This window comes from Daktulosphaira vitifoliae, unplaced genomic scaffold, assembly GCF_025091365.1.
Source record: "Daktulosphaira vitifoliae isolate Bord-2020 unplaced genomic scaffold, ASM2509136v1 Scaffold_2, whole genome shotgun sequence".
Lineage (NCBI taxonomy): Eukaryota > Metazoa > Arthropoda > Insecta > Hemiptera > Phylloxeridae > Daktulosphaira > Daktulosphaira vitifoliae.
In genome coordinates, this window is record NW_026099573.1 from 30,797,939 (window position 1) to 30,810,783 (window position 12,845).

The 12,845-nt window shown below is 30.0% G+C and overlaps 1 protein-coding gene and 1 pseudogene across 1 annotated transcript; one reads left to right on the top strand and one right to left on the bottom strand.

The window, feature by feature from the left end:
• Nucleotides 1–4,568: 4,568 nt before the first annotated feature.
• LOC126898121 (EPM2A-interacting protein 1-like) lies at nucleotides 4,569–5,093 on the bottom strand. Its single transcript, XM_050672070.1, has one exon. It carries the CDS (start codon nucleotides 5,091–5,093, stop codon nucleotides 4,569–4,571), a length of 525 nt encoding a protein of 174 aa, XP_050528027.1.
• A 3,021-nt stretch (nucleotides 5,094–8,114) lies between these two features.
• On the top strand, nucleotides 8,115–8,902 carry LOC126898122 (baculoviral IAP repeat-containing protein 2-like; annotated as a pseudogene).
• The last annotated feature ends 3,943 nt before the right edge of the window (nucleotides 8,903–12,845 follow it).

Below are 12,845 nucleotides of genomic sequence, written 5' to 3' on the forward strand. Positions count from 1 at the left end.
TGTCACAATTTTAAACTTATACCATCTTACTGGAACACCACTGAATAATAGTGTAAAAAAATATTACTATTACATTTTTACATAATTTTTTATTTTAATATTACTGATACATTTTTAAAATGGAATCATTTTTACAGGAAATAAATAAATAAAAAAAAAGAAATATATAGTGAAAATGGTATATCAATATATTTTCAAGAAAAACCTTTTGCTGTACTAATACTGACTTCTATTATGTTAAGAGCTCATGATTTGTCTCTGACTAAGGACATAGTTTTTGTTGATTCTACAAGATCATGCGATCCAGAAAATCATTGTATAACTTTTTTACTCACTTCTTGTGCTGCTGGTGCAGCTTTTTTAGGTGTACTTATAACAAAAGGACAAAGTGAAGAGTCATATTCAGCTGATTTTCAATTAATTTAAAAAAATGTAGACAATGCTTTTGGTTGTGGAAAAGATCCAACTATACTTCTAACTGATAACTCTGATGCAGAAATAAATAATTTATATTACTACTGTTTTCTATATATTATACTTAATCATTAATAAATAATTATACTTTATATTAATATATTACTACTATTAATAATAGTTCACTGATATCAACTGTTATCCAGTGGCCTTGCCAGAAATAGTGAGGAACAATTTTTTATCTTTACGATCTGATTTCAATCAAGTCCTAAAAGAAGCAGAAGAAATAGCCAAAAGCTGGCAAATTAACCCTTCTTTTCCTCAACGTCATTCCCGAAAAGTAAAAATATTCCATGAAGAGGTTTGTAATGATCATTAATTTGGAGGAGACAACCTTTAGAAATTTAAGATTTCCGTTTTCTACGCATCTTTGGATGTACAAATTTCACAAATTAAAAACTGTTTCGAGTTGATGGTAGAAATCAAAAACAATTTTGGGTTTTTGAATCCAGAAAAAATACTCACGTATGATGACAAAGACATTTTCAGAAATGTTCATGAAGGCGGGGCTGAGGGAGCATCTTGCCCCCTTAAACTTACCTCAGTCGGGCATTCGTACTTTTTCAATACTATAGTCGGTTAAATCAAAGTTAAGAAATGGAATAAAAAAAATTGATTTTATCATTCAATTTTTATGTGTTTTACTTGCCCATAGACGATAGACATAGACATGATATATATATATATACAGCCACGGATCAACAAAAAAAAAACATTACATAAAAGCATCTTGTTATATTCCCTTATCGCCTAATGGTAAAACCAATGTTTGCGACTACTCATATTCTTACGACTAATTTTAATCGTTATCTTTATACAATTTTATATACGTATTATTGGTTTAGTATACCGTTTGCAGCCGACATGTCAGCATGCGCCGCTAAATTATTACACCAACTACCCATAGAACCACTGGAAGTCCTAGTCACTCCCAGTATTTTTAGAATTTGTTTTTATTTTAAAAACATATTATCAACTGACAACTGTGTTTTAAAATGATTTTATTTCTCTTTTTACCGTGCTCTGAAACTAGTGATAACGTCACATTTAATCGAGTATACCTACTTAAACGACGTGAATTATAGAAGTAAGCGTTTTCATTTAGTTATGTAAATTTACGAAAAATTTTTAATGAATAATATTAAATTTATATTACATGTATACAACTTATATGTTTCATTTTAAAAATTTCAAAAATCATTAAAATATTTATGTAAAAGAGCCAAGAGTATAAACATAATAAATCATAAAAGACAAATAATAACAAGGTACAAGTTAAGTTCGTAATTATGAAATTTTAATAGTAAAACGTTAATATAATCCTTATGAAAATACACATAATGTAATATTTAAACTAAATTTATGCCAAATTATAGGTATCCGAACATTTTTCCGTATAACAAGCTTCCGCAAATTTTAACAAATAAAAAAACATTAATTCTATTAAAATCTCATTACATTTTCATTTCAATTAACATTTTTTCGCATGTACAAGCTTCCAAAAATTTTAGCAAATAACTTTCCGAATGACCTTCACAAGTAAATATTATGAGCCAAATTTGACAAATACCTGTCCTCCGTACCATATTCAACATGTTCCCTGTACGATTCGAAGACCACAGTCCCTTTGAACACGATTATTTCCGCATTTTGCTCTGGTATATTTGTTATCGTTCGAGTCTTGCACTTCTTTGAACGACATTCCCATTGTCGGCGAGAATCACAATATCGCGAGTGATAGTAGACATATCCATTGACAAAAAGGAAGTTTCTGACAATTTCTACAGCCAATATTTACTAGAAATTTTAAGTTCTATACGCGAAAAATATCAAAATATCAATAAATAACAAAAAAAAGGATTGTCACAAACGGTATTGTTAAATGCGGTGATCACTAGTTGTAATGGTAACTCGAAAATAAAAAATTTGAGTAATTATAATTAATTTTTATATTTGTTATGTACATAAAAAATGTCCGTGTTGAAAATGGTCATGCGGAAATATGAATACGGAAACATGTACCCCAATCCAAATTATAGGTACTTAAGTACCTATAATTAATAAACATCAAACCTAAGTATATTCATATGGATTTTTTGAAGTATGATATACTAGAAATGGTAAACAAAAAAACTAAATTTGGAACTGCAGTTATGATTACAGTATCTAATGAAGACTTCAAAGGTTATGTATTTTTACCAAAAACAGTTAAAATGAGTGACGATGATTTGATAAATTAAAATGAAAACATTGGATCAAATTTCTTTAAATTTGTATTTAAAGGTAGAGATGAATAACGATAATTTTTATTAAATAAAAAAATTTTTCTTTTTACATTATTAATATTTTTAATCATATAATTGTAGCATTAAAATAAAATATAGTTTTTGATAATTTTAAGTTTTAGTAATTGTTTACAATATATAATAAATATGTTTAACTTATTTTAATTATTTGAAATATTGTAAATTTATTTTTACTATGCAAGAATGCAATTTTTAAAATAAAATATAATTATTATTTGTTATAAAGTTAATATTTAAAATAATATTAACACATTAAAAGTATCTAATGTTCAATTCATTTATATTACATGTACATATTATTTTGTTTTCTTGGGTATCATCTGTTTAGATAAATTAATAATAATAATAATACTAATTATTATTATTACATTAATACAAATAAATATATGTTTGTTTAATGGAAAAATCAGTTATTATTATAGTTTTCCCTGTTAAAAAATATGAAATACTATTTTATACAATTCACCGTAATTAACTCGTAATATATGTTTATTGTACAACACACATGTGGGCTTTCTTACGCGAGCACTCGTGTGTGTATATGTGTTTCGGTCAAGAGCAAACCGTTAAGTACTACTCTAATGACATATATATTCTTATTTATATCATTGTATACTATGTATTACGAATAAAATTAACGACTTTAGTGGTCTAGACTTAAAACCTATCAATATAATCCAGTAATTTATGTATAATTTTTTAATTATATTTGTTATAATAATTAAACATTTAAAAATTATGATCTAACAAAAAATAAAAGTACCGTCCGTTATATAATATTTTAGTCAATATATAAACAGATACATTGTATATTATAACTTTTTAGATTAATTTATTATAATAGAAATTACATTTGAAGAGGATTTCTATATGACCTATATTTATGTCGACTAATCTAGACTAGTCTAGATCTAGATAATCGGTAGGCGATCTACCGATTATCTTAGGTCATAATATAATAGATTGAATACGAATTACATATAAATATAAATATTATTATTTTAGTTTCTATATTGTATGTGCATTATATTAATTTGTTTAATAAATTGCTACAAGATACTTTAACTCATCATAATTTATATCATTGCAGAATCATATTCTAAATTGCAAGTATGCTGTTTATTCCAGTTGACTTTTAACTAATTTGTCATCTGTCCGATTTTAAGTACATAAGAGATCATCTCTTTAATAAAATGGTTTACGTTATAATTTATAATTTTTATGATTCGCAAAATCAATTGATAATTAATAATCAGTTCAGTTTATTTCTCGCATATTGCCAAACAGTCGTATATCCATCGTAATAAAAAAAAAAAAACCCAGCACAGGGGGGTCTCGGCACAGTGGTGACGTGGCATAGTTGGATCAAGTATAATGATATCTGACAGTGATTAAAATCACTATAAAAAAAAAACGTTTCGATGCAATCTTTAGATAGTGTTTAATTTTAAAAAATTGGTGGAATATTCCAAAAGCTACATGATCTCCGATTTCCTTATTAATATCCTGAATGAAAAAGGGATTATTAAAAAATATTATTTCTCATAAAAAAATTGTGTTGATCCATACACTTTTCAATAAGTTATAGCAGTGGTCGGCAATTATGTTGCATGGTGGTCCAGATAATTTGAAAAAAAAATTTCAAGGGCCAAATAAAACTTAAATATATTTATTTTGTATTAAAAACATAGTTTAAGACAAATTATTTAATATAATATAAATTATGAAGGTATAAAACTTAAAATAATAAAAATACAAATTTATACACAACAATTTACTTTACTTATTTTAATGAGAAAAATCACATTTATTGACCTGAGTTAATTTTTTGAAATTTGGTACTCTCGAAGTGCAACATATGCGCAGAGTGTTTCCAAGGTGGAGATCAGTTAATCTTGAACGATATTTATTCTTTAAAAACGTAATTTTGGAGAACGAAGTTTCACATATGTATGTGGAGCCAAACATGGTAGCTAATATTATAGCCAGTTTTCTACAGTTAATGTACTTATCTAAAATATGCTTTGTCCAAAAATCTTCAGTAGATGCAGTTTTGTATTGTTGCAATGAAATAACTTCTTGCAATTCAATAATTTCTATTTGAAGTGAAGATTTTGGATATTGGAACATTTTTGTAGCTACGTCAGTCCATTCTCCTGTTGGAGAAACTTCAAAAGGATTTTTTAAAAATTGCGAAAGTTTTCTAATTTCTGCATAGTCTTTGAATCTCTTGGAAAATTCTTTGCTTAGATCAGACAAAAAACTTAAAAACACTATGCAATCTATATCGGAATTATTTTTACATTCAAGCATTATTGGAAAATGAATAAAATCTTGATTTTTAATATCTTGTTCAAATATTTCAAGTTTTCGACGGAAAGCAGATACAGTTGATATCAGATCACAAATTAATTTTATATTTCCTTGTAACTCTGTATTAAGTGCATTTAAATATTCAAGAATATCTTTTAAAAATGCCACAGCTAGCATATTACTCCTGTTTTTTAAGAATTTATGATACTATTTTGATTCTTCCGAATCCAATTTTTCCAAGAACGTGATTACTTCTACTTTTATGTTCCAAAAGCGTTCGATCACTCTACCTTTACTCAACCAACGAACATTGTTGTGTTAAAGTAAATCTGTATAAGCCGAATCACATTCAGATAAAAACTGTTTAAACTGCCTGTGCTGAAGAGAATATCGGGACTTCATAAAATTAATAATCTTAATCATTACGTCCATTACTTCTTTCAGTGTTGTACTGAGTTTGCCATATAGGGTTTGATAAATTATGCATTGGTATGAAAGCATTTCAGGATTCTTATCCTTAATTCTCTTAACAAATCCCTTTTCTTTACCAACCATTTCCGGGGCGCCATCGGTTGAAACGGACACAATTTTATCATAACTAATATTTGTTTTATTCGTAAAGTTGTCAAAAGTTTTAAACAAATTTTCTCCACGAGTCTTGTATTTTAATGGCAATAATGCCAATAATTAATTTGTAAATATTCTACTTTCAACATCAAAAAATCGCACAAATATTGAGATCTGTTCCGAGTCAATAATATCCCATGATTCATCAAGCGCTAATGCGTAGCATTGTGCTTTCTGTAAAATGGAAATTAAACTATTTTTGTTTTCATCAGCCAAAATTTCGGTTCTCCTTATATTGCTTCTTGCTGATAAAGGAATACTTTGAAAAGCATTAATGATGTCCTTCTTTTCTTCAAAAAGTGCAGTTGCCACTTCTAACATACATTATTTGACAATCTCTAAGTCTGAAAATGGCTAGTAGGGTAAATAGAGAGTTCTAGCCCCCCCCCCCGCCTCATCCCCACCTGTATTGTGAGTGTGCGTGGTCAGGGGAGGGGAGAGTCTTATCATAGAGGAGGTGTGGTCTTATCAATGATGGGGTAAAAGGAGGCTTGGTCTTATCATAGAGGAGGGAAGGGGTGGAGTACTCTCACGATGGTGGGGGTAATGACCGTGGTCAAGGTCAAACAATAAACGTGGTTTCTTGATGGTGGGGGTAAGGAGGAGGCGTGGTCTTATCATTGTTGGAGTAAGGAGGAGGCGTGGTCTCACGATAGTGGGGGTAATAGGTAACTTAGTTGAGGGTGATGAAGTAAATCAAAATGGCGGATTGAAGTGCGCATGCGTACTATAACTTTATGTCAGTGGTGGGGGAGTTAGCCATTCGGAAATGGTTGTTCTCCTCTTACGATGTCATCCACTGGAGGGTAAGGTAAACCTCATGTGAACTGATAAAGATAACTGATAAACGTACGTGTAAACATACACATTACATTGAAATAGTGTACGTCAAATAGTGGCCGCCGTTGCCACTATAACATATTTACTTAATATTAACGCTACAACGTCTTCGTCAACAATTCCTACAGAGGGAGGGGGTAACGAAACATAACACAATAAAAGACATCAAATGTATTACTATATCATAACACGTCTGCATTTCTAAGAATTTTTATCATCAGCTACCAGACGCTTAAGTAAGCATATTTCAAACATCAAAGATGTCGCCGTACAGTAATAATCATTGTCGGCTATATTTTATGAGAAAAAATGATATCGTTTATCGTTTTTTCACGCCTACACATTATATTATTTTACTATATAACCGGTTTAATGTTCTGTTCCCTGTCATATACTTCATTAATTGATGTATGATTTATACATGGATGTTATGGAGATGACAAATTAAGAATTCTTGTTCATATTGAACAACATCAAAACAGAACCAACTTGTAAGTACTTTGTTTTACTTAATTATAACAAAAAAATCTCTGTTTATTTATTTTTTTTTTAAAGAAAAACTTTTTTTTTGTATGTAAATATATATATTATATGGGAAAAAAAAAATATATGTTTTACTCTACTTTAGCTGAAGACGATCAAGACTATTTGATTGAAAATGAAATATCTTCCTCAGAAGAAGAAGAAGAGATTGGAGAAGAAGAAATAGTTTCGAGTAAGTATAACATATAAAATACTTAACACAGATATTAGATAATAAATTATTTTTTTTATAAATTATTTAATTTTAGATGCATTAATAAATAACACAGAGATAGAGGAGCACTATAAATATGCCATGAATAAAAAAATATTCTTAAAAGGTGGACGATATTGTAAGTATCAATAAAGTATAATCGATATATATAAAAATTAAAAATAAATAATTTTCTGCTTAGATCCTTACAAGAAGAAACCTATTGGTGCAGTTAGGGCGTTAAAATGAGAGAAATTTGTTTAATATTGTAAAAAAAAAAAAAAAAAGCTTATAATTATTTCCCTTGTAAGATTTTAAATTCAATTGTCGTATTTATTTACACTATATGTATTTGTGCATAATGAATATTAAATATAAGTCTGTAGTAATAAGCAGTACAAAGATGAGTTTTACACATTAAATATATACAGCAAATTTAGTATACGCTATGGTATTTGTAGCACGTTGTACTATCTATGGCATGTAGTAGGCTGTTTATAAAAGTAGTAGGGACACTGTGTCGGTTTACCGAACAGTGATCCTGGAATCGTATAATCTCGATTTAACAAGTCTGAACATGTTAAAACCTGTCTGAACGCATTCAAATCCCTGTTCATCCTGTTTGACCCCCGTCTGAACGTGTTTACAACCGTTTGTTCCATATTTATCGACAACAATTAGACTAATTATTGTTATTGGGTTTAAGTTAGTTAATAATTTCACCGTGATATATGCATAGCGCTATACGTTATAGGGGTTTCCATATAAATGGACGTTGCTTTAAACTTGTGTATGGTACGCGTTGAGTACGTGTTTGATGTGCTGCATTCTCTATACGCAAAACTTACATCACTGACTTTGAAAACGAATTCGATTGTTTGGTACGCGGTGAAGATTCGATAATGGAACACAAGCGTAAAAGTCCTCAATGTCACTTCTTTAGAAACAGTTCAGGTAATTCAAAATGTACGTGTTTGTATCTCTTGTATGTTTTATGAATATTCTCTCTTCAGCGTATGATGTTTGTGGCTTGTACGGTTCTCCACCCTCTGCAATTAGCTCTAGTATGAAAGCCGAAAATTTACTAGAATATTTACTAGAAATGGTCCGTCAAATTAAAATTCCTAATCATATATCGTTTAGTACATATGTCGCTCGTATGGCAACATTTAACAAGTGTCAAAGAAAAATTATGCAAAAAGTGCAAAACCTATGCGAAGTCGGATTTTTTTATATAGGTAATATATAGTTTATTAATATAATATTAGACTACATCAAGATGCTAGTTACATAGTCAGCTTTAATTTATTTTGTTGAAAGAATGCTAATAATTACACCGATTCATGCTATATGAATGGTCAAAATGATTGAATGTGTTGTTTTTGCTGTAGTCAAGTACTAAGAGACTGGGATGATGATGACAAACCATGGACAGAACATGCACGATGGTCTTCCAAATGCGCTTCGGTTTTGTTCAATAAAGGTAAAATATTTATTGACAAAGCGTGTGGAAAAAAAGGATGAAAATAATTAATCTTAAAAAATTCTTATTTATATATTAGTTTTACAAAAAAAACAATTTTTTTTTTTTTTATTTATTTATTTTTTTATTAATTTATACATTTAAGAGTTGTAAATCAACCATTGTTTTAAGCATAATGCTTTATACAAGCTACACATTTTATAGTTGTTCATGTGTCGGACACAGCATGGTTTCGTAGAGCAGAATAGATTGTATAACGGAGGACAATCCAAGTCTTCCATGTCGATTACATTCTGGTTTGGTAAATACTTTTCCAAAACACTTTTTTTGATAGCTCCCTTTACGTAAATAGTCTCACAACGTAACAGTTTCATTATTCTCGGTAGTTCAGAGTATTCGATATCGCCAATGTTCGTGTCCAAGCCATGATGGTACTTTTTTAACCAGTATGTGGTTTTCTTATCATCCTTTACGGTGTTTGGATGTTTGAATACCCAGTGAGAGAGACATGTAGAGTCCAGAGCGATGACGGNCAGACATATAGAGTCCAGAGCGATGACGGACAATTCTTTAACCAAAAATGAATGATCCGCTGACATTAGACCCTGTATGTCAACAATCATCCCAGTGAGAAACGTGCTTTCAGTATCCATTACATGTACGTGTATGTGCTCAGTAACAGTTATACTTAAACTCTAACGTAATTATAAAATTTATTCCGAACAATATATATGTAGGTACACATAAAGTATACGAAATCAACTAAGCTCTAAAATTTAGAGTTTCCTCTATTTTATAGTAGAAAATTTTAACCTAATAGGTCTGCCAACCCCGATGAGGGAGTTTTTCAAACGGTGTTGAGGCACCATCATCCTATAAATCTAAGTACATGATTATACATAGAACATATTCAAATCTATTGTACTGTACGATATAATAATAAGAGAAAAAATCTTTTTTTTGATATTAAATAAAAAAACCCTCTTGTTGTATTTATAATTGTTATTTATGTAACTAAATGTTTTATTACAATAATGAAAAAATGTTTTATTATAATAAATATAAAAAAAAAAAAAATGTATGGATGCTTTATATAATATCGATTGAATCTATCCATTTATTATGTGAATTATCCAAACCAACAAATTTGACAAAACATTTGTCTTTATTCTTCTTAATGATCTTTTCCACTAAATAAACTTCTGGAAACTGAGTCTTGCCAAGTTCGTGCTCATAGAAACAACCATTTATAGGTCTGTTGTTTTCATCTGTCAGCTCATACACGACGGGTTTTGTATCACGAATTTTTGCGATTGTAAAGACTTCCGATGTCCAATTTTGTGTATATCCTTTTGAAAATACTGCTTTATGCTTACTTAGACGAACTTTATCTCCAATATTAAACTTTTTATTATATTTTAAATTCGGTAGCCGTTTAAAACTGACATTTCCAGGATTACGTGAAGCTATACTAGGAGTTGTTCCTATGGTGCTATGTTTTGTATTATTGTAATTTGTTATTAAATCTGCTATAATGTTTATCCAACTATATGATCTATTGGTAGTAAATTTTTTCCACATTTTTTNTTATTGGTGGTAAATTTTTTCCACATTTTTTCTTTTAGTGTTCTATTAAATCGCTCCACAACAGCCGCTTTCATTGTAGAGTAGGTTGAATAATGATTTATATTTTTGTTCTTCATGAGCATCCGAAAAAGTTTGTTGAAAAATTCTAAACCTCCGTCTGTTTGAAAGTTCTTTGGAGATCTATTGATCAAGACTTTTTCAAAAGCCGACTTGACTTCTGCATTAGATTTATTTTTTAAAGGCGCAGCCCACGCATATTTTGTATAAACATCGATTATCGTTAAAATAAATGTAAAATTTTTATTTTTTGTAGAGTATTTTTTCATATCAACTAAATCTGCTTGCCACAAGACATCTTTGCCGTACGATACAACTCTTCTTTTAGGAAATATTTTTCTAGCTGGCTTATGTAATTCATTTGCTACTTTTTCTGCTACTTTACTCATGATAATACCTAGTTCTCATAACTCTTCTTCTATTGACAGTATTTCGTTTCCCACACCTGTATTTCCGGCACTTCTTACAGCGTGTAAAAGTACTAATCGAACTATAAGTTCATTAGGATCGTTCCAATATACGTATTCTTTACGCCATTTGTTTAAAATTTTGTAGGTTAACACACCACTGCCTGTTTTCGGAGGAAACAAGTTACTAATGATGAATTTATATTTATAACCTACATTACATTTCAATTTTCCATCTCGCCCTAAATGGGCATTAGTGTAAAGTAGTAAAGTTTTATAATCCGATAAATCCATTTTATTGAATGAACCAACTGCGGGTTTACTTTTAAATAATAATTGATAAAGCCCATAACTTAGTGGTAGTAGTGCTAATGCCCCAACTTTAATTGTTGAAAAATCATCGGTTATTTTAACCGTAGTATTGCCCATGATAAAATCATTATATTTCACATACTTTAAACCGTAAACCGGGTCCATTTCTAACAACCACTTTGAAAAATCTTCTCGCTGTATTTCACTGAAAAACGAGCGTTTAGGCTTATCAATATTTGCCGCCTTTATTTCTTCCTGAGATGTAGAGGGTTCGCTAGAGCTCTGTATCATATAATTTTATTCAGATGTAATTGGATCAGTTTTTACTCTAGAACGAGCTTTGTCCAAGTGACGAAACAATGACTTTCTATGCTTTTGCTTTTCTTCCACTTCAACACGGTTTTGGTTAGCTATTTCTTGAAGAGGTTTCACCAGCGGTGACATATGTGTACGTACAAAATTTTCCGATTTTTCAACATTTCTATGAATTAACTGTATTTTATTTTTTATGTTTTGTTTAGAGCGTATAATTTCTTTCAACACTTTATCCGACATCTTGATATTAACTAAACATATAGCAGTATGAGTCGTCTTTTTATAATCGCGTCATTTTTATGAATATATCAAGCCCACATCGATATCGACCATTGTTGAGGTCATCATCTTTCACTATAGTAATGAAACTATATCGTCCTTTATTCCAACATTGTGAACACATTGCTTTGAATTCATTAAAATTCATATCACTGGAACAATGATTTTCATAAACGTGTTTGAGATTTGTTTCATATTGTTTGTACAGTATAATCATATTAGTGTTATCTCTTATCCGTTTTTTTTTGGAATTCTAGAATACGTCTCTGTTAGGTAAAAACTATCAACACCATTGTGTCGCCCACGGCAAAAATAAGATGTCATATGAATTTGTTTTTCACAAATTACATCATCGAATACAAACACAGAGTTTGCTTCTAATTTTTCGGGAGGCACGTCTTCACTGCTGGTGAACATAGATAATTTTACTACATTATCCATAATCTCACCTAATAATTTATATTTGTGCTGATCGGGGGTTTTTTTACCCCCACCATCGTGAGACCACGCTCACCTACAGATGTGTGGGTGAAGGGATGAGGCGGGGGGCCGCAGAATCCTCTAAATTACCCTACTATGGATTTTGGTGTTTATTTAACGTCCATACACTCAATGCTGCTTCAACAGACTTTTGTTGCCCACTCATACTTTTTATTTACATAGTCGTGCTATTTTTGTAAGACGAGAGATACGTGTAGATCTTATCTTTACGCGCTGCACTGCCAAGAGGAAACTTTTTATCAAAATCTTTATGAATTGTTTCATGATGCCGCTTTAAATTGGCACATTTGATAACAGCAGCTGTATTGTTGCATAAGAGACAAACTGGAACGGCCCCAGACCTTTCTGGTTATATGAATCAATATTGTTCAGTCCATTCAGTCAGAAACTTTCTGTTTTCATTATCATCTTTACGTTTTTTAGAAAACATATTCGATTGTGCTAAAATAATATTTATAAATTTAATTATTCGTTTAAACACGACAAACCACGATGCGATAACGATGACGATTTAACACGAACTGAAAAATTATTAAGTATTACAAGCAATAACTTAGAATATTATAATAGTACCTATAACTGTACTGTGTTGTGTTATCTAGACTATT

What these genes read in the sequence shown, in the direction of transcription:
- LOC126898121 (XM_050672070.1), bottom strand. Translation starts at nt 5,093, where the DNA reads ATGCTTGAATGTAAAAATAATTCCGATATAGATTGCATAGTGTTTTTA.